This window comes from Grammomys surdaster, unplaced genomic scaffold (genome assembly GCF_004785775.1).
Source record: "Grammomys surdaster isolate TR1022 unplaced genomic scaffold, NIH_TR_1.0 185, whole genome shotgun sequence".
Classification (NCBI taxonomy): domain Eukaryota; kingdom Metazoa; phylum Chordata; class Mammalia; order Rodentia; family Muridae; genus Grammomys; species Grammomys surdaster.
The window spans coordinates 18,409,008-18,431,292 of record NW_021604630.1 but is presented as its reverse complement, the minus strand read 5'-3'; the positions used below and the strand labels follow the sequence as shown (position 1 = coordinate 18,431,292).

The following is a 22,285-nucleotide window of genomic DNA, read 5'->3' as shown; positions in this document are numbered from 1 at the left end:
TTCCTTCCTTCCTTCCTTCCTTCCTTCCTTCCTTCCTTCCTTCCTTCTTTCTTTCTTTCTTTCTTTCTTTCTTTCTTTCTTTCTTTCTTTCTTTCTTTCTTTCTTTCTTTTTTTTCGAGACTGGGTTTCTCCGTGTAGCCCTGGCTGTCCTGGAACTCACTCTGTAGACCAGGCTGGCCTCGAACTCAGAAATCCACCTGCCTCTGCCTCCCAAGTGCTGGGATCAAAGACGTGCGCCACCACTGCCCGGCTATCCAACTTCATTTCTTAAAAAAAAAAAAAAAAAAAAAATGTGTACATAGGTGAGAGAGTGCGGTGTGTGTGCACACGTGAGAAGTGCATGTCCCTGTGCATATGCATTTGCAGGCCAGAAGAGGACACAGACACCCAGGGTCCATTTTACCAGTTTCTACCTTTGTCCTCCGAGATTGGGTCTGCTACCGAAGCTAAAGCTAGGCTAGGCTGACCCTAGGCTGACCCTAGGCTGACACTAGGCTGACCCTAGCAAATCCCAGGGGGCTTCCTGTTTCCAACCCACTCCTACAGCCCTAGGTTTACTGATGCCCATCGCCAAGGCCAGCTTTCTACCTAAGTGTTGAGGATTTGAATTCGGGTTGCTATGCTTGCACAGCAAGCCTTCTTATGCATAGAGCTGTCTCCTGAGTCTCTAGGCCATTCTTCTTGAAGACAATTTTTTTTTTTTTTTTTTTTTTTGCTAGCTGTCTACATCATAAAGTTGAGGAATAAGCTTCTCATACACGAACCTTTGGGAGTCATTGAAGAGGCTCACTCTAGCCCTCATCAGGGCGCTATTTGCTGGCGGGCCGTCGCCCAAAGGCTGAATCAATGAGCTCCTATAGTCTTGGACTTTTCAGCCTGTAAAAGTAGAAGTTTAAGAAATTACATTCGGTTTGGGGCTGATGAGATGGCTCAGCAGTTAAGAACACTGATTGCTTTTCAGAGGTTCTGAGTTCAATTCGCAGCAACCTCATGGCCATCTATAAAGGGATCTGATGCCCTCTTCCGGCATGGATGTGTACGTGCAGACAGAGCGCTCATACATATAATTAACAATAACAATACATAAATTTTAAAAAGAATTTTCTTCTTTGCTTTACTCCTCCTCTTCTTCCTCTTTTCCTCTCTGCCTCCTGACGCCCACTCTTCCCTCCTCACCTCTTGCGTCTCCTCCTCCTCCTTCTCACCTCTTCTTCCAATCTTCTTCCTCCGTTCCTTCCTCTTCTTCCTTGGCAGTAGGGAGAGTGAATTTAAGGCCTTGGGCATGCTTAGCAAGCTGACCTATGTTGCTAGTTCCTCATCTGTTTAATTTTTTTGAGAGAAATGCTTGCTGCATTGCCCAGGTAGGCTTGACTGTGTGATCCTGCTGACTCAGCTGCCTGGGATCAAAGTCCTATGTTGCCTGGCTAATCAACTACTCTCTCTCTCTCTCTCTGTCTCTGTCTCTGTCTCTGTCTCTGTCTCTGTCTCTGTCTCTGTCTCTGTCTCTCTATGTCTCTCTCTCTCTCCCTCTTCCCTCTTGCTCCTTCTACCACCCTCTCTTTCTAATTAACCTGCCTTAAGATTCTCATCATAATAACAAAATCAAATAGTACAAAGGAATTCATAGTAGTAAAATCAAAATATTGATCAAAATGGGGCCAGCAGTGCACATCTATAATCAGAATTTGAGAGCTGAGGCAGGAGAATCAAGGAGTTCAAGGTCATGATCTAACACAAGAACACTGACTGACGTTCTTCTGAAATTCTTTGCACTTACCAAAGTAGCTTTGTTACTTTCCATTCTCCAAACCTGATTAGGTTGGAAAAAGTGATGGTTGAGTATAGTCGTTAAATATTTCTTAGAAACCCTGCCTGGGTTTTGTTTCTGGGTAGCCCCACTACACACATTTTGCTGTAAGTTCTTAATCACGACTGACCAGCTACTTGGACTGGTTTCTTTAGTAGACTAGCCTCTTGCAGGCAGAACTTTTTACACTTTCCAACCTTCAGTACCACTTGGGTTTTCCCACTTGAGAAGGATGGTTTGACTACATTTCCAGCCTGTGACTATCTTCCTTGGAAAAACCCCAAGTGGATTTAGACAGCTGTTGTTCATTTTTCCGAGTCTACAGTGACATTATTAGACTGGAGATACGGGTCAACCAGTGAAAGATAAAGCTGTTTGCTGCTAAGTCTGTGGACTTGAATTTGATCACGGAGACAAAGATGAAGGAAAAAAAACCCTACTTTCAAAAGTTGTTCTTTCACCTCTCTGCACACGTGTTGTGGCATATGTGTGTGTCTTTGGGCACACGTGTACATACATGTCCAATAAATAAATAAAAATCTTTAAAAAGGAGTACATTTTGTTGTTGTTGGGGTTTTTTAGTTCTTTTTCTTTTAGTTTGCTTGTTTCGATTTTTTTTTTTTTTGAGAGAGAGAACATGAAGTTGGGTGTGTAGGGAGGTGTGGAGGAAGGGGAAAATATGATCAATGTATTTCATGAAAACAATATAGATAAAAGAATACATTGATGATTAAATTAAAAGTGGTGTTCTGTTGTGAGAGTCTTCTGCCATAAATCCTTTTCTTCAGTTTCCCCGAGGGCAGAGATTACCACATGCTTGGCCTTGAGACATTTGTCAGCTCTTGAGACAGAACATGTTTTCATCTTCAGATGCTTTCCTGATAGAGAAGTTGTCTGGGACATTAAGCCTCTACCCGCTGCCTCACTACTCACTTGCAGTTCATGCTGGGAACTCTGTAATACAGGAGAAGCAAGATGGTTTTGGCAGGAGAGAGTGTAAAACAGTGTTCTAGAAATTAACCCCCAGATAGTTAGCAGTCTAGCCCTTATGGGTACATAATTTTTGAGTTTCAGAATTGATCTAAAGATTTCTTACAGTGTTAGAATCACCCAGAGAGTTATATCAATTTTGACCTCCAAATCTGTGCCTTCCAACCTTTATAGTTCACCAGAATCATCAAAAGTACTGGGTCCTGTTAAAACTAGAGTGCTGGGTTCACCTCCAGAGGATTTGTGTGTGTGTGTGTGTGTGTGTGTTGTTTTTTGATACAAGGCTTCCCTGTGTAACAGAGCTCTGGCTGTCCTGGAACTCCTTTTTTTAGATCAGGCTGGCCTCAAACTCTCAGTGATCCACCTGCCTCTGCCTCTGAAGTACTATGATTAAAGATAAGGGCTGGAGGTTTGATTCAGTTAGGTGGAGTCTTAGTCTAAATGTTTCCAGCTTACAGTTCCAGTGACCTCCAGTTGAACACCGTTGTATTGAGTGGTTCTGTGTGTCAACTTGACACAAGCTGGAGTTATCACAGAGAAAGGAGCCTCCCTTGAGGAAATGCCTCCATGAGATCTAGCTGTAAGGCATTTTCTCAATTAGTGATCAAGTGGGGAGGCCCATTGTGAGTGGTGCCATCCCTGGGCTGGTAGTCTTGGGTTCTATAAAAAAGCAAACTGAGCAAGCCAGAGGAAGCAAGCCAGTAAGTAATAGCCCTTCATGGCCTCTGCATCAGCTCCTGCTTCCTGACCTGCTTGAGTTCCAATCCTGACTTCCTTTGGTGATGAGCAGCAGTGTAGAAGTGTAAACTGAACAACCCTTTTCCTCCCTAGTTTGCTTCTTGATCATGATGTTTGTGCAGGAGTAGAAATCCTGACTGAGACAACCATCATCTGAGTCCTCCAGCCAATTCAATTCACACTCTCTTGTCCTTTCCCTTCCCAGGTGCCTCATACATGGGGCTAAGATAGGGAGTTACCACACTATAAGAGTTAATGTTTAAGAGAGACTGATGGTGTATGTAGATCCAGCAAGCTGACATCTAGTCTACAAGGGGAAGTTGATTTCAGCGTGAACTTGACATCTGTGTCTTAGCCTAGATTGTAACCATAAAACATGTTTTAAGTCTCAAGAAAATTTTCCCATTCCTTGTTCTCTCTTCTTGTTCTTCTTCATCTTCTCCACCTCTTCCTCTTTTGAGAGAGAGACAAGGTTTTGTGGTTAGCCCTGGCTAGCTGGTGTTGCAGATATCACCCTATCTCCATATCCTACAAGCTGGGCTGACAAGAATGTGCCCCAGGCCCAGTCAACCATCTGGGTTGCTCTTCCTCAAACATGGTTCATTCTTACTTTAGTTTCCTTGAGTTTCCAGGTCACAGCCACATGTCCTACACTCTTGTGTTACAGCTCTTTACGGGCACCCATTTTCTTAGTTCTCGTTAAATATATTTGGGTTTGAGATTAGGACAGAATTTTCAATGATTTCTGAGAGGGCCTAAACATATGTGTATCTCCCATTTTGTACTATTTCAGAATTGATGATTGTAAAATCAAAATACTGATCAGACTGAGCATGGTAGTACACATTAATAATCCCAGAACTTGAGAGGTGAGGTTGAAGGATCAAGAGCTCAAGGTCAGTTTAAGGTATGTAGCAAGTTTCAAGACAGCCTGGGTCATGTGGTTTCTAACAACAAACAAGCAAACACTTCCCAAAGCAAAGTAAAGCAAAGCAAAGCAAAGCAAAGCAAAGCAAAGCAAAGCAAAGCAAAGCAAAACAAAGCAAACCAAACCAAACTAAACTAAAACAAAAACCAGAATAAATAAATAAATAAATAAATAATTGAGTAAATAGATAAATTATGAAAAACATTGAACATGTTCTAGCTCTGTAATGTCAACTATCCAGTTAAGATTTAGCCCTAAAGTAAAAATAAATGAGCACATCTATTTCATTAATATGCAATTTTTTCATCTTCCATAAATGGTAAAATTGTATTACTGCAAAGAATTGCTTAAAAACATCTTGTTCTGATTTATCATCAGTAAATGTTTAATTTGCATACCTAGTTTGTATACCTATCTTCCCAGGTCATACAGATTTCTTGGGAGAAACTATTGAAAAGTAGAAGAAGGTTACAGAGTCCTGATCTAAAACAAAACACACATAAAAGAAAACAATATAAAATAAATGAGTCAATATGGGAACAAAGCAATGCAAAGTAATCTGAAATCCATAATGGAGAGGAATATACATGGGCACACACTGTCTCATGTGGAGCACGCATTGGGGAAGTTGTTTATAGAGATTCAACTTTCTCTTTCCAGATGGCTACACTCACTTATCCTAAACCATTAGTTGAATAATCTATCTTTTCCACTCTGATGTGAAATGACAGTTATATTTTTAAAACTAGGCTTTTCATACAAGATATTTTCCAAATAAGCTTAATCTATCCCAATGACCCTTAATAAGCAAGGCCTCTATATTATTATCTTTGAATTTTTGAAGTTCTTCCCTTTTTAAAAACTTATTTTCATTTTTTTTTTTTACTTATTCACTTTACATTCCACTCACTGGTCCCAGTGAAATTTTTACGGTTCCAACCTTAGCCACATTTGGGTGACAGTTGGACAGTTGTCGCCATGGGATATCCCTTAGCATTACTTCATCACAAACTCATCTCAGAGGTAGGACTGCAGAGGAAGATACTTGAGGTGTTGGCTCTAGGAGTCATGACAGGCAACACAGTGCCTTGTGGGATTGTGGAGAATAGTTTAGGAGGGCTGGGTCACTCTGGGGATTTAGCTCATCCCCAGACTAACCCTACAGAAGTAATAATAAAGGCTGTATTCCCAAGAAAGAAAGAGTAGTGCCAGTGGATGTAAAACTCGTGCCTTAATGACAGCTGTCTGCTTACTTCTGATACCATCAGAGAAAATTCATTTATTTGAGATAATCGGAATTTTTCGTGTTAAAGCCAAAAAGCAAGATGTAGTGTAGTATACTGACCAAAGACTGTGGAGAGGAGACCCAGTTTTCCCATCCTGATTTGACCTAAACATGGAGGTTCAGCTCAACTTATTGGAACCTCAACGTTTTTTTTCATCTATAGAAGGTAATTGGCTGTAAGACCTATTCCAGCCAAGTGAAGACTGCAACTGTGTAGTAATGTGACTCTTCTGTTTGTTCATTTAAAACATTTGTTTTTAATGTTTTGAGATAGATTCTCACTATGCTGTAGGCTGGTCTAGCTTAGACCTTGCCCCATAGCCCAGGCTGGCTTGTAATGAGCAATCATCATGGTTCAGCCTCCTGAGTGCTAGAATTATGGATATGATTCATCATCCCTTATTTGAAAATTTCTTTATCACTTGATATGTAGGAAAATTTCTCCTGGTCAGAAATTAATAAGGCACAAGTATTCTTTTATGAAGCTTATAAAAGATAGATCTTTATTTGGAAGAAGAGAGTAAAATAGAACATTAGTGTGAATTGGAGATAGAAAGATGCCAGTCTCCTAATTCCAAATCAGAATGTGGGCTCTATGATGTACTCCAACTCAACTGTGAGACCTGTTCTACAATTCCTTCTAGGTTGGGATATGAATTGCACTGAAGAGTGGTGGCATTTCATATATCATTTTTCCTATGATGACATTTAGTTTTAGAGTTATTGTATATTTATTTGTTGGAAGACTTTTGCTTATGACTAGTTCCTAACAGTTATTAGGAGGCTGTGTCCAGACAGCAGTCTGGAAATATCCTAAGCCACATGCTTTTGTGATGCCTCACTGATGCCATGTCTCTTCTTGTGGAGGACAATACAACTCTTTGGTGGTGTGTTTAAATTCGGATCCTAATTTTTGAAAATGGCATGCAAATCCTACATGTTTAAAATATTTGAATCAACGCCTTAACCCTGGATCTCTGCCAGTAGGCCAAGGAGTGATGGATCGATGACTTCGGAATGGTTAGTTTTGGCTTGTCAAAGTTGAAGATAAGACAACATCTAAGAGCCTATAAGAAATGAGTGGGGAAAGAGGATCAGTTCTTAAGTGTCGGGGACAAAAGGTTAATGGGGTCACTTTGGTAATATAGATCTGCAGAAGGTTGTCAAGCTGGATAGCAACAGGGAATATAAATATGGTATGGTGCAGTGAATGGAGCTTAAGATACACTCTCTGGCAAATAGTATGAAGTAGGAGGGTATGACAAAAATGACTCATGGTCACATGACATTGTGGCTTTATAGCACTTGGCATAATTGTAGAGGTTATTGTATATAAATCACTGTACTGTATATACATTTACTTTTCCAAACATCAAAAGAAAAATGTCTGCCCTCTCAGTTTCTGCCAAGAAAGAATTAAAAGAGGGTCAGGAGGTTTATGACTAGTTTGAACATTTCTAGAAGGTGAAATTGAAAATAAGCGACAAAATTATATTTCTACCAAGATAAAATTATATTTCTACCAAGAAAGAATTATTTCTATCCATTCCATGGTGCAAATGGTGTCTTCAGGTAATATTCAAGAATATCACTTGAGCTACTTTTCATTATGGAAGATGGGTGAGCTTCATGGTCTTTCAGGGCAGAAGGATAAGCACAACTGTCAATTTACTGTGTACCTAAGGTCACGGAATAGTTCCATGGTATAGTTCTTTATTAGGATGAATACGATCAAACAAATGCACAGAGTACTTGATTACGGTGTGGAAAGCTTAGGCTTTGGTGAAACAGAGAAAAGGGTGTAATGAGAAAAGAATGTATGTTGTACTTTTCTTCTTTCCCAACTAGTTTTGTCAAGTGCAGTCTACTGAAGGATTTCAACCATACTTTCTATTCATGAATCAGAGGCCACTACATTTTTTTGTGCTGGTTTACACTAAGTAATTAATCTTCTGAACCCCAAACCCATGTGTTTAAATGGTTTCATGATGCCATTTACATACAAGAACTAGCTAAAAAAAGAAAAATCCAATTATATCAGATACCCAAAATTTAGCATGTGGCATGCATAGAAAAACATTCAGTAAAAGGTTGGGGTTGGTGATGAGTCAGAGCCCAGGAGTTCCACATTAAGTCACAATTGGCTTTGTGCTGGAGAGCACATATCATTCAGTGTAATCAGGCACAGAGGAGAACAAGAGTTCCTTGTGATAACAACACAGCACCCAATCATCACCCAGCTGTGACTGAAGAGGACTTCTGTAATCCCAGACTAGAAGTGTAGCCTTGTCTTGATGTCCAACCATGAGAAAATGTCCACAGCAGATTTGATGGAGAACCTCAGGGAAGAGCTGACCTGTTTCATCTGCTTGGATTATTTCAGCAGTCCAGTGACCACCGAGTGTGGGCACAGCTTTTGTCTGATGTGCCTCCTCAAGAGCTGGGAGGAGCACAACACACCTTTATCTTGTCCCGAGTGCTGGAGGACTTTGGGAGCCCCTCATTTCCAAGCCAACGAGCGACTGGGGAGACTGGCTAATATTGGCAGACAGCTGAGATCCCAGGGGCTGCAGAACGAGGAGGACGAGCAGGGCGTCTGTGGGAGAACACCAGGGCCCGGTAGGGTGTTCTCTGACGATGAGCAGAGTGTCACTAATCTCTCACCGCCGAGTCATGGGACGAACAAGGCATATTTCACAAGTGAGACTGAGGAGAAACACAAAGTAAGTTGGGATCCTCGGCAGTACCCTCAGAACACAGGACTGGTCTTATCCGCTAATTCTCATCCAGGTCTCTGTCGGTGACAGCCATGGGCATATATCTTCATGTAGTGTGGTTCTTGAGATCCTTTCTTTGAGATCCTCAGTTGTCTTCCAATGACTGTTTTTCCTCAGCTTTCTGCCACTGGATACCCTGCCTGTTTGCTGAGGGGTTTGTTTCTATTGCAGGAAAAGCTCCAGGATATCATAAATATTTTACGGAAGAAGAAGAAGGAAGCTCAGGCCATCCTGAACCACGAGAAGGAGCGAGTGATGCTGTATAAGGTCAGCGTCTGTCTAGGGTTTGATCTTGTGGGTGAGATACCTTGGTTATGTGTCAAGGGGAAAAGACCATTTCTGAGTCTTTTCATAGGTAGTTGACTGCTCTTTGGCTGCCCATCACTGTGTGTTCACTTGGGAATCTCACAGTTGGGCTCGTTCACTCACCACAAGTAGATTTGTTTTTCTTTATCTTCCTTGGCTAGTCTATTATAATTGATCTAATTAGTATTCTTTAAAATCCAAGCAATGTATTTGCAAGATAGGATGGAAACCAGTTTTAAAAATGAGTCTCTCAGATGCTCAGGGGAAAAAATTGCATGTCAATTAAAAGGAAGTAAAAGGATGGGACAATGGCAAAATAGTAGATTGAATCATGCTGCAACAAATGCCCGAGGTTAGTCACAGATATGGACTTGAACTGCCTAGCAGTTAAAGCAAAGAATTAATGTTTAGTATGGCACAGGCAGTATAGACATCAGGGCTGGGGAATCTGCTCAGTGGGTAACAGCACTTGCCATGCAAGCCTCATGACCTGAGTGTGCATATTCAAAACCCACATAAAAGCCAGAAGGACGAGAATTTGTAGCCCCCTGTGATCCCTACCAAGACATAGCGGACAGACATACAACAATCCCCAGAAGCTGAACAGCGGGCTAGCCTGACGAACACAGCAACGAGACCTTACTTCAAACCAAGTCAAAGGTGAAAATTGATTACACCCAAGGTCGTCCTATGGTCTGTACAGATGTACTGTGCACACACACACACACACACACACACACCCACATACAAGTACAAATATATACAAACAGACACACACACACACACAGACACACACACACACACACACACACACACACACACACACACACATGCTAGTGCACTCAAAGTGAATATTTGAGTCTCCTAATAAATGAAGACAATGAGGAATTTTGCTTGAGACAGCCTTTCCCTATGTAGCCCAGGTTAGCCTCAAACTCTTGATTTTTTTTTCCCTGTCTTAACCACTCAAGTACTAGGATTTCAAATGTGGTAGACAACCATTCATCGCACACATTGAATTAGTTTTTGTTTGTTTGCTTTATGAGGCAGAGTCCTGCTGTATGGTCCTGGCTATCTGGGAAACTGGTCCTGGGTGTGGACAAACTCACCTCAGATTTACATCTAATCCTCCTGCCTCTGCCTTTGCCTCCTAAGTTCTAGTTTTATATGCATGTGCCACCAGGCTGCCGTACATCTCAGAATTAAGAGCAACTTTTGTGATGTATTTCTAGTATGTGATTCGATGCCAAGTTTGTTTTTAAAACCAATATTTGTTTAATAATCTACACATTCACCTTTCATAATTTTTTTCCTTTTAAACTTTATTTCACTTTTGCATTTTCCTACTATTAATTGTAATGTTATTTTCAAAATTTTTTCCTCTTTGATTTCAGTTTATTTCCAATTAGTGCTGATTACTGTATGTCACGCTTTTGACTTCTTTTGTTTGTTTCGTTCACGAGAAATGACAGTTCTATAGATTAGAGAGCCTAATTCTTGTTGACTATTGGGTACATATACACCTTTCAAAACTTTACTCTTCATCCATCATATCAATATAAATTATACGTTATAGGACTGTTTCTGTTGCTAACATGTGTATGTGTGTGTGTGTGTGTGTGTGGTGTGCATGTGTGTACTTGTGCATTTTTCTGCACATGTGATAGCAGGAGGAGACAAAGACTTGTAAGCAAGTTGTTGTGTCTGAATATATGAAGATGCATCAGTTCCTGAAGGAAGAGGAGCAGCTCCAGCTCCAGCTCCTGGAGAAGGAGGAAAAGCAGAACCTGAAGAAGCTGAGGGAAAATGAGATCCATCTGACCCAGCAAATCCGCCGCCTCAACAAAATGATTGGGCGGCTCGAGTCCACCTGTCAAAACTTGACATTAGAGTCTTTTGAGGTGAGGCGAAAAATCACGAGGACATGGGAAAAAATTAATGGAAAAAAGAAAATGCACAGTGGCCCATAGTATCTCAAGCCATAGGAGCTACATTTTTTTTCCTGTATTCATCTGAAAAATTAAATTCTGTAGTTCCCCTAAGGAACTGACATTCTGGGTATCAAAAATTCTTGAAAAGGAGGAGAAATCAAACAAGGAAAAGAAAAACCAAAAAACATTTCACAAACGAGCCCCGTGATGACTAGTTTCTTCTGGACATGCTTCTGCAAACAGAGCTTTGTCTAGAAATTCATGATTTATTTGTAAGCTACCGGGCATAGTCAATTTAATCTTTTCAAAGATCTGATATGGATTAAATACTAGTGTCTGTAGCCTACAGGTGATTATCACCTAGAAAAGGGACCTAGGGTAGCAAATATTTAATAATAAGATTGATGGCTGTTAAGGAAACCTGATTGTCCTACAGCTAAGACTCCATGTGTTCTGTGTGCCAAGTCCACAGTTCCATCTTTGCCTACTATCTCCCTAGGCTACTGCATCATTAATACTGTCTCAGTCATAAGACACAGGACCAACTTCTGCTTTAGTTCCTATTCATGATCAGACTCTATAAAGAGTACGGTCTAATTTGGGCACTTTTTTTTTTTCTCATCTCTGGTTCCCTGGGACATGAGGTTAATGTTTGACCTCAGGTATTAAATATTCAAATATTAAAGGAAGGAGGGCTTAGGAGTCCCCAGTTATCTCTGAGCATGTCTAGGCAGTTAGTGATTGCTGGGGGTGGGGGGAGACTTTTTTTTTAGTGATGTAGCCACCGGTAAGCTGCCCATACTCTGTAAATAATCCCTTACCCATGCTCCTATAAATAACCCTAATTAACCTCTTTGGGTCATCAAACAAACAGGGTCATGTGATTAGAACTGTGGACAGTTTGGGAAGAGGACAAGATCAAAATTATGTGCATATACAGATTCACAAAAATACATTATTAATATATATGAATACATCAGAATACATTCATATATGAAATTCTCAGGATGAAATCCATTATTATACACAATGAATATATGCTAAAACACATTAAAAAAAGGGGATCACTTAGTGGGTAAAGGTGCTTGCTGTCAAGGCTGACCATATGAATTCTGTCCATGGCTTGGATCCATGTGACCTGAAGAAGAGCCTCCCTTTAATTTTTCCTTTCACCTCTGTATTTGTTTTATGACAAAGTGCATTCCCTACTCCCTACAAAAAAGATTTGTTTTTGTTTTTGCTTTAATTAAAAGCTTGGGTGTGAGCAAATAGAACAAACTATTCTCTGGTCAGAGCGAGAAACATCTCATGTTCATTAAAATCCATCCTTAGAAGAAGCCGAGGCTTTACTCTCCTATCCTACCTGTTACTGCCTCTCAAGATGTGCTAGGATCATGGAAGTAGAGTCTATGTAACTCGTATGAGATTGGGATGAGAATTGATTCACTGTTCGCTAGTGATGGAGATGAATGCATAGTAACTTTCTTTTCTTTATATCCCTAGGAAGTCAAAGGAGCCATGGATCGGTAGGTTTCTATTAGGTCTCCATTGTGTAGTTTATGGAGATCTGGTGCTGCTGAAATAGTGGTGGTGTGGGGAAGAGTATGTGGATGTTGCTGGGAAGAGATATTATGGACTGACAGGTTGGAACAGGTTGTGTGGTATGTGTCACAGAGAGAATGAGGCTCTGTTTTCTCTTGGAAGGTATGAGTCCCTGTTGTTTCAGTGTCCAGAGACCACCATCACAGAATTGAGCCTGTGTCGCATCACCGGGATGAGAGAGATGCTGAAAAAATTCAGTAGTAAGTCCATCTTCTTGTTGCATCTCTAGGGATTTCCATAGTTAAGTTCAGCACATGTTATGGGCACCCCTGAGTTCTTGGGTAGCTTCTTCTGACAAGATTCTTCTGACACGAGGCTCCCAGCTACAGTATCTAGAGCCAGTGCTAAGGCACCAAGTCGCAAATATGCCTTATGCATGAGCCAAGACACAAGAAGCCTTGTTTGATGTTCTGTCAGGCATTGCTTGTTGTCAAAGGGTTCTGTGATGTGGACACACCATACCTACCACACACAATTACCTTCTTGCAGTGCATCCTGCTTTGTCAGCTCTCTTCTCGTTAGGACAAAAGCTAGGTTAAGTTCTTTTGTTTTAATCTCTGTATATGGGCAGGCAGTGGGGGTGGGGGTGATCATGGTGTGGGTGTGTACAAGAGTATGAGTGTAGGTGTATGTGCCTGTCAATGGGTATAGAGGTCAGAGAACAACCTTGGGTATTAGTCTTTGATGCTAATTTGCTTGAGGAAGGCCTCTCTATTTGTCATATAATAGATACTTTGGAAACATTTGAGTGGAAACTGAATTGGATTGTAATCTGGGATGGGAAACATATCATTGTTCAAAGATGGGGGTAATGTATAGCCTGATATGATTATTCAAAAATGAAGGTATATATAGCCTGATGTGTGTTGGGGAAGAGGGGTCCTGAGATTGCTAGGTGCATTGTTTGGAGAGGGGTGTATGCACACTGTACATGCAGATGAAGGAACTAGAATGTCTAGTCAGATCTCCTGGAGGTGGTATTCTAGGTAGTTGTGAGCCATCAGATATGAGTGCTGGGAATCTAACTGCAGTCCTCTGGAGAAGCATCATGTACTTTTAACTATAGAATCTTCTCTCTAGCACATGTTATTTGTTTACTCTCTATGTATTGTTGCATGTAATATGAGAATATTATAGTTGCAACAATGATTAAACACATTAATGCCTGTTCACTTAGACGGAATGTAATAAATGTTAATTACCTGTTTGTCTGCTATCTGAACTGCAGGAATCCTGCCATGGCTACCAGCGAGGGCATCCTTGTGTAGACAGATAACCAGAATTCTAAAACTGTCTAGAAAACGACATTTATTACACTTACAGTTTCCTTTCATCCTCAGATGTGTCTAATCTCTCTTCATGTGGCTCTACTCTGTCTCTTCTTACAGTTTCCCTGTCTATTCCATGGGTAGTGAAAACCAAGCTCAGAGATTCTGTTCTCTGTTCTATTTGTTGATTTTGAGATAGGGTCTTATGACATAGCCCAGGCTAGCCTTAAACTCATCTTAATCCACCTGTTTAAGGTTCCTAAGTATTGGAGTTAGTGACATAAGATGTTAAGCCCAGTTAGAGGTGGACTTTTTTTTTTCTGAAGGAGGCTATCTTATCAAATGCACTGAATTAAATTGAAAGTTGTATTCATTTTGAAATAGAATTTTACAGTATAAACTAGGCTGTTCTTGAATTTATTACATAGAACTGTTTGGCTTCAATCTTGTTTCTGAAGCCAGATATTGCTGTGTAGTCCAGACTCACACTCACTATGCAGCCGAGGCTGGCTTTGAACTCATATCCTATTACTTTATTTTTATGAGTACTGGGGTTGTTTGCCTGCCTAATATCTAAGTTAAAAAGTAGGCCTAGATGGACTTGGTAGTCATGTTTAAATCTCAGCATGGAAGAGAACTGCCAAGTTTAAGGCCCAGCCTGGGCTTCTTGGTTAGAATTCTGTCTCGTAAACAAATAAATAATAATAGGAGTATCTATTAAGAGTTTAGCTTAAAATTAATAAACATGAGTGGTTGCCAAGGATGTCAAAAGATTCATTCTCATGTCTTCTTGCAGCAGATATAACTCTAGATCCAGCCACGGCCAATGCTTACCTGCTTTTGTCCGATGATCTGAAGAGTGTGCGATACGGAGGGACTAGACAGCAATTACCTGACAACCCAGAGAGATTTGATCAGTCTGCAACTGTGTTGGGATCCCAGATCTTCACATGTGGGAGACACTACTGGGAGGTGGAAGTGGGAAAGAAGACGGAGTGGGAAGTGGGTATCTGTAAGGACTCTGTGAACAGAAAAGGGAATCTCCCCAAGCCTCCTGGCGACCTCTTCTCACTCATAGGCTTAAAAATTGGCGACGACTACAGTCTCTGGGTTTCATCGCCCCTGAAGGGTCAACATGTCCGAGAGCCTGTGCATAAAGTTGGTGTGTTCTTGGACTATGACTCTGGACACATAGCCTTCTACAATGCGACAGATGAGTCCCTGATCTACAGCTTCCCTCCAACCTCTTTCCACGAAGCGCTCAGACCTATCTTTTCCCCTTGTCTTCCAAATGAGGGGACAAATACAGACCCTCTGATCATCTGCCACGTCTGAGGGATGTGCCCTGATCCTTCATCAAAGACAAGGTCAAGGAGGAGCCTAGACACTAAGATGTTTACTGCATTTAAAGACATCACGCATCAGATTACCTGGAAAAAAAAATCCTCCCTCCCCAAAGACTTTTTACAAACCCAGTTTTGCAATGAAGAGCCAATTAAATATCTATTCAACACCAAGAATAGAAACATGATACCCTGCCTTTAACCCAGTTGGTTATCTGAGCTACACTGTGTGTGCTGGCCACTCAACATATAGCACTGTCACTATCTGTTTTTACCTGTCAATATGTCATAGGCCAGTTTTATAAATATATGGCATTTTTTTTCAGTCTGCTTATTTGCTTTCCTAGCCCCTTGCAGGTTGTATTCTTATCTAATATGTATAGCTTTGCCTATGTGGCCACCTTTTAAATGAACTCCTCTGTCAGCTGAGTCTTAAGCTTCCTCTGGAAAGCTACTTTTCTACAAGGCCTGGCAAACATCCTCAGGAAAGCTTACAAGTTCAGGATGCTGTTAATATTTGTTACCATCAAGACCATTCATGTTAGTATGGTCTTAAGAGCCTACAATGTTCTATAGCCTACTGCAGCTAAAGGTCTGGCCAATAAATGTATCAAGGCAATGGGTGCTGAGTGGTTTGGAGTTTAGTTGAGAGTGCTGGCTACACATCTGATACTTGCTAAGAGCAGAAGTCCTTCAGTCCCTGGAAGGTGCGTGCTAGCTATTCCTACCTCAGAGAAGGATAGGTGTGGTGTCCAGGTGGTACTCCTTTGGGTGGATCTCTCCGCACCTGCTGAGGGAGGTAGGACTGCAGACAAGGGAAAACATGCATACCCTGTGCCAAACAACCTTCTAAGATGTACTGCCTGGCAAACATTAGATTTATCACAAAGCATTTCAACTCTGAATCTGACTCACTCTTCTGAAACATGGGAAGAATCTGTCTAGTGTAAGGATTTTGTGAGAAGACAAAGCCTTCGTGGGGGACAATGCATTTTGTTGGTTCTCCTCTGCTCTTCAAAAGAGCACTTCAAAAAATCCTTCTGAAAGTTGTCAGGAAGCACAGGATATCTGTGCAATATGGAAAACACGGCACCAAAAAATTTAGAGCATATATGAAAAGGGAAAATGGTCATATAAAAGTCAGGAAAAGAGAAAAACCTTGTACATTAGATTTTTATGTTTGACAGAAGTCCTTTTGGCCAAACAGGCAAAAGTGGCATCCTTCTGCCATCCTGGTACTTGCAAGGTATGAGGGAAGGAGGAAGGATAGGTTGTGTGTGTGTGTGTGTGTGTGTGTGTGTGTGTGTGTGAGAGAGAGAGAGAGAGAGAGAGAGAGAGAGAGAGAGAGAGAAAGGAGGGGGTTGTTTAGGAAGTGCTATTATAGATTTCTATTGGCTTCTAGTAGGGAACAAGGTTTTGTTTTTTGTTTTTTGTTTTTTGTTTTTGTTTTTGTTTTTTTTTAAGCCTGAAGCTTATGCAAGTGAAGGATGTCATTTAAAAGACAAACAATATTAATAAAATTGCAAATGGTACAATAGGGTCAGGATCTTACCAGGACCTCAAGCAAAAGAGTGGCCTGAAACTTGTATTTCATTCTGTTTGTGGCACATCTCTTTCTGGTTACCCAGGTACAAAAGTGAAGGACAGAGACTTTGAAACAAGCATCCCAGGCTCCATCTGTGGCTCTCTACCTACCTACTGACTACCCTAAGGTAGGCCCTTAATCTGTGCCTCAGTCTCCTGAGTAAAGTGAGGTAGAAATGTCTGCCTCAAAGGCGTGTACTTGCTCAGAGAACATAATCTCCTTCAACACCATAGCTGTCAATTATTCATCCTCTTGTATTCTGACAGTCAACACACCAGCCAGACTGCTACCCATTTCTTACAGTGCTGACAAAGGAATTCCAGTTTCGTTGATTGCCTGCCTTGCCTCCTTCCCCATGCAGCCCTCTGGGTGCTCATCCCAGAAACCCTCCCAGGCAACAGACGAGATCATGCCACTTCATAACTCTTGTTTTGAGCCTATAATTCTAATTTAGTTTCTTTTTTTTTTTAATTTTCAGACAAGACTGTCGCCCAGGGTGGTCTGGAACTCAGGATGTTGCCCAGTCTGGTCTTTAATTTGTGGATTATCTCCTCCCTCAGCTTCCTGGTGTTGAGATTGTATGCATGAGTTACCACAGTAAGCCTAATTCTATTTATTTCTTCTTATATATTAGGAAATTTTCTGGAAACATTTTGAGAATCTTTGTCATTGATTTTTATTTTACATTCTCATTCTTTCCTTCCAGTTCAAAAAGGGTGATTATAATGTTCAAAGCTGCCGTTCTTTTGCAGTGTTATGTTAGACATGGTGGTTTTATAGGTCTTAGTGTAAAGGGAAAGCCTCCTCTACCAAGATTTGTTAGGCTTCAGTTTGATGAGGAGAATTTCTTTTAAAGAACTATATTCAAGAGTGGATTAAGGGCTCAGTAGTTATGTGCACTTGCAGCTCTTGCAGAGGACCTGGGTTCAATTCCCAGATCCTACATGGTAGCTCACAACCATCTGTAACTCCAGTTCCAGGGAATCCAATGCCCTCTTCTGTTCTCCCTGGGTACCAAAAACACAGTTAGTGTACATAGATACATGCAAATGAAACACTCATACATATTAAATAAACATGTCTTAAAGAATTATATTAGTATTTTGATTAGTATACAAAACAATGGGCTTCATTATGGCATTTTAATGCATGTGTGCATTTATACTTTGCTCATATTCAGACCTCATTACCACTTTGGCCATGCTTCCCTTGTCTCCTTCCACTCACTGTAGAGTCCCTCTTATGCTTTCAGGGACCTCTTACAAAGTGTCTGACTCCCTGCCCTCCCTCAGTATGGAAAGTCAATGCAGTGTACTCTGGAGAGACAAGAGTCTGAGGTGTGTTGGAGTGTGTGTGTGTGTGTGTGTGTGTGTGTGTGTGTGTGTTGGCAGTATGCACATATGTGTGGTGAGAGGCCCGTGGTAGAGGAAGAACCCTTGTAAGAGTTCAATCTTGTTTCTTTCTCAGATCCCTTTCTTGTCCCTTCAGTGTGTGTCCCTCTACTTTAAGTCCCCAGTTCTGTCCCAATCTTCCCTGTCTTCCTAGATTTAGTTGCTAGTTTTTCAAACCTGTTTACAGAAGAGAGTCTTATTTGGTTTTCCAGGGCACTTTGTTTCTGTCACTCCAGGAAGCCAATGTCCTTGGAGTAAACTATCAGAAAAGAGCTTCAGAAAACACACAGGGAGGGACCAGACGGATGATTTGAGATATTATCCCAACCCAATTTTCCCCTAGAAGAAACCAGAAGACCCTCTGGCTAAGCTAGAGGGATTCATGTTACTCTTACTCTATGCTGGTTATTTTTATAATGAGTTTTTTTCTTAATGAACACAATCAAAAGCCAGTTTTCAGCAGTGTAAACATGGAGAGCCACACTGCACACTAGACTTTAAAAGTTGAAAATTGTTTTATTCCCTTGAGCTTGGGACTCTCAAGTTAGCAGTGGAGGAGTTTGTGTTTCTTCTGAATAGGTCTGAAGACCTGCTAGCCACAGTTACGTTTTTATGAGGTACTTTAAAGAGAAACTGTGAAATGTGCTGTCTCCTCAGAGGTGCTGGGACTGCTCTGTTTTTGTCTGGCACAGCTTGCATCTATTGTACAGTCTCTGAAAATGCAATGGGCTGGAAATGTCTATGTTCAATTTCTGTATGTAAATTGTACTTTAGTAAAAAATTTCAAAGGGGGAAAAACATGGCTGCCTTTCACCATTGTTTAGAATGCTGTGAAGCATACTGAGAGAGAGTGTAGCATACAGGTCAATTATTTTTGATCTTTTAAACAGGATCCTGAAGACTGTGATGTTTGAAATCCAGGAGAGAACCCGGTCTGTTTACAGAGACTAAATAGAAGAGGAAGGTCTAGAGATAGGCTGCCTTAGTTTCACACAGAGGGCACCTTGGAGCAAAAATGACCCTTTCCAGTGGTTCTCAACCTTCCTAATGCTGCAACTCTTCAATACAGTTCCTCACTTTGTGGTAACCCCCAATCATGAAATTATTTCCATTGCTACTCTATAACTATAATTTTGTTACGGTTCTGAGTCATAGTATAAATATCTCTGTTTTCCAGTTGAGGTTTAAGGTCTGTTGACTCTTCTGACATTGTTGTTTCTCTTCTGTTGGTTTTTAGTTAGCTCTCCACAGAGTCTAGGCTGGTCCTGACTTTGCTAATTTAATCCAGGTAGACCTTGAACTTCTGATCTACCTATCTAAATCTCTCAAGGCCTAGGATCACAGGCTTGTACCACCTCAATGGCTTTATATAGTGCTGGGCAACTAAGTCAGGGCCTTTGACACGCTAGTAGGCATTCTACCAACTGAGTTGTGTCTCTAGAGTGCTGGCCTTTTAAGTCATTTATTTCAAAATTCATGTAGGTGAGTTCTTTAATGCAATATATTCATGCAACACATGAACATCAGGTTTTTGTTTGTTTGCTTTTGAGACATGATCTAGCTATGTGACCCTCTGTTATAGAATGCTTCCCTCTGAACGTGTTATAGCCATTGTCCTTTTGACCTGTTAGGAGCTGTGGGAATATTAACTTTCCATCTTGGAGACAAAGTAGGGGTGGGGGGTGCTTATGAGCTATACTTCTCCTCAAGGACTTACAGACACATAATAGTTGTGTAAGACACTTTCTTCAGTGGTATAACTGCTCATAAGTGACCACAACAAAACTCACTGTGTCACCAACCTAAGGTGGCATTGTTTCTTTGTTTTGGGCACCCCATTTGGTGAGAATACATTTGTCCAAATTTTCTCAGTAAAAATTCACATAACACCTTGACTGCTCTGGAATTCACCATATAGACCAGTCTGATCTTGAACTTCTAGTAATTCTCTTACGTCTCCTTCCCAAGTGCAGGGAACTACAGATGTTGTACCAGGAAGCATTTGTGAACCCCAAAAGACCACCAAGGCACCATTTTTGATGTAATCATATTAGGGTCTCTTTATTATAAACTTGAGTTTGGTTTATGGCTGACACATGATGAAGCAGCCCCAAATCCTCATCATGACAAGGTTTTATAGGAAATGACAAGCAAGGGAGGGGGTATCCATCTGGCAAGTATCTAATTGAATGTCTATTGTAAGCTGACAGTTACTCTGAAGCAAGAGCATACACAATCACAATCACAAATAGTCTGAAAGTACATCTGAAACAGACTAATCTTTGATTAACGGTTGCTAGGAAGTAACTAGGAAGTACTCTAGGGTATGGACCAAGGACAGGCCATAGGGTCTTTCCTGGTACTTGGGTGAAGCTTGGGTTCAGCTGCAGGTCAAGTTCTCAGGCGTTTTTTTTTTTTTTTTTTTTAAGATGGAGGCCAGTTTCAAGATAGAATAATAGGTTTAGCCTTTCAACGATTTGTATCATATGTCAGCCCTGTTTTAAAATAATTTGGATCACATAGTTCTGCTCACAGAATTTTAAGTGAGGGTTGTAACTTCAAACTTGCATAATAATATTTATGTATATATGACTTTTACCATGTGCCTTTTATTTATGTGTGTGTGTGTGTATGTGTATGGTGGGCTGTCAGCACATGTGTATGTAGGTACAGACCATAGAATAATCTTCAGTATTGTCTTTAGGAATACTGCTGAGCTCCTTAGAAGCAGAGTTTCTCATGTGCTTGGGGCTCATCAATTAGGCTAGTCTGGGTAGCCAGTACAGCACAGGAATCCTCCTGTTCCCACTTCCCCAGCACTGGAATTACAGGTACAGCCTACCTCATCCAGCATTTTTGTGTGGACTCTAAAGGTTGGAATTAGGTCATTGTGCTTACAAGTGGTAAGCCATTTCATCTGGCCTTGAAATTTGCCCTTGTCTTATTTTGTCTACATTTGACTTACTACTTTAGCTGTTTTTTTCTGTTTTTTGTTTGTTTGTGTGTTTTTGTTTGTTTGTTTGTTTTTGAGACTGGGTACTACCAGGTAGACCAAGCTGGCTTTGAACTAGCTATAATCCTCTGCCTATCCTGTCCAGGTATTGGATTCAGATGCGCACCACTATATCTGACTACTTTGATTTCTCTTCAGAATTTACATCTTGTTTTGGGGTAATTTTTCTTGTCTAATCTATGCACCATATTTTTTTGGTGTCTTTTCGATTAGCTTGTTCTAATTATGTCCATACTTACCTCTTGCTAGATAAAAGAATTCTGGGTAAAAACAAGTTTGGATGGGAAGAAATGGACTGTAAGGTATAAGGTCCAAGAGGATGTAGCTTAAAGACTTCTAATTGTAGGGTATATGGTTGACAAGGGATCCAAGCTGCCAGACCTTGAAGCCCATCACAATATCTTCACATCAGCATGACTCTCTTCTCTTCTCTTCTCTTCTCTTCTCTTCTCTTCTCTTCTCTTCTCTTCTCTTCTCTTCTCTTCTCTTCTCTCCTCTCCTCTCCTCTCCTCTCCTCTCCTCTCCTCTCCTCTCCTCTCCTCTCCTCTCCTCTCCTCTCCTCTCCTCTTTCCTTCCTTCCTTCCTTCCTTCCTTCCTTCCTTCCTTCCTTCCTTCCTTCCTTTCTTTCTTTCTTTCTTTCTTTCTTTCTTTCTTTCTTTCTTTCTTTTTTTTTTTGGTTTTTCAAGACAGGGTTTCTCTGTGCACCCCTGGCTGTCCTGGAACTCACTCTGTAGACCAGGCTGGCCTCGAACTCAGAAATCTGCCTGCCTCTGCCTCCCAAGTGCTGGGATTAAAGGCGTGCGTCACCACTGCCCGGCTATGACTTTCTAAAACTTATTTGTTTTTATGTTTTCCTATTTATTTATTTATTTATTCATTCATTCATTCATTCATTCATTCATATATTCATTCATTCAAGTTACAGTCTGTTCAGTGCTTTCTCCTCCTTCGGGTCCTCCCTCACACAGTCTTCCCCCCTCACCTGCCCCCCCTTCTCCTCTGAAAAGGTGGAATCCCCCGCCCCCAGGATATTTTCCCCACCCTTGCACATCAAGCCTCTGCAGAGCTAGGCACATCCTCTTCCACTGAGGCCAGACAAGGCAGTCATGTTAAGGGAACAAGATCCACAGACAGGCAACAGCTCCTACAACATATCCTATGATTAACTAGGAGTTAATCCGGGGCACACAGGTCCCTCTGAAGGTTGAGTTTGGCTTATGAAATCATCGACAGCATTAGCAAAACACTCATGTAACCTTCCATTTCTCCCCCCTTCCACTTTCCATTTCACGTTAAGTGTGGCCTTTCTGTATTATAAGTA

The 22,285-nt window shown here is 41.1% G+C and overlaps 1 protein-coding gene across 1 annotated transcript; it reads left to right on the top strand.

The window, feature by feature from the left end:
• Window positions 1-7,952: 7,952 nt before the first annotated feature.
• Triml1 (tripartite motif family like 1) lies at window positions 7,953-15,299 on the top strand. Its single transcript, XM_028768338.1, has 6 exons — window positions 7,953-8,471; window positions 8,697-8,792; window positions 10,502-10,732; window positions 12,266-12,288; window positions 12,467-12,564; window positions 14,429-15,299. The coding sequence occupies exons 1-6, from the start codon at window positions 8,043-8,045 to the stop codon at window positions 14,965-14,967; spliced, it is 1,416 nt and encodes a 471-aa protein (XP_028624171.1). The 5' UTR covers window positions 7,953-8,042; the 3' UTR covers window positions 14,968-15,299.
• The last annotated feature ends 6,986 nt before the right edge of the window (window positions 15,300-22,285 follow it).

What these genes read in the sequence shown, in the direction of transcription:
- Triml1 (XM_028768338.1), top strand. Translation starts at nt 8,043, where the DNA reads ATGTCCAACCATGAGAAAATGTCCACAGCAGATTTGATGGAGAACCTC. An exon ending in TGACATTAGAGTCTTTTGAG is followed by an intron (nt 10,733 to 12,265) that starts GTGAGGCGAAAA and finishes TTATATCCCTAG; the next exon opens with GAAGTCAAAGGAGCCATGGA. An exon ending in GTCAAAGGAGCCATGGATCG is followed by an intron (nt 12,289 to 12,466) that starts GTAGGTTTCTAT and finishes TTCTCTTGGAAG; the next exon opens with GTATGAGTCCCTGTTGTTTC.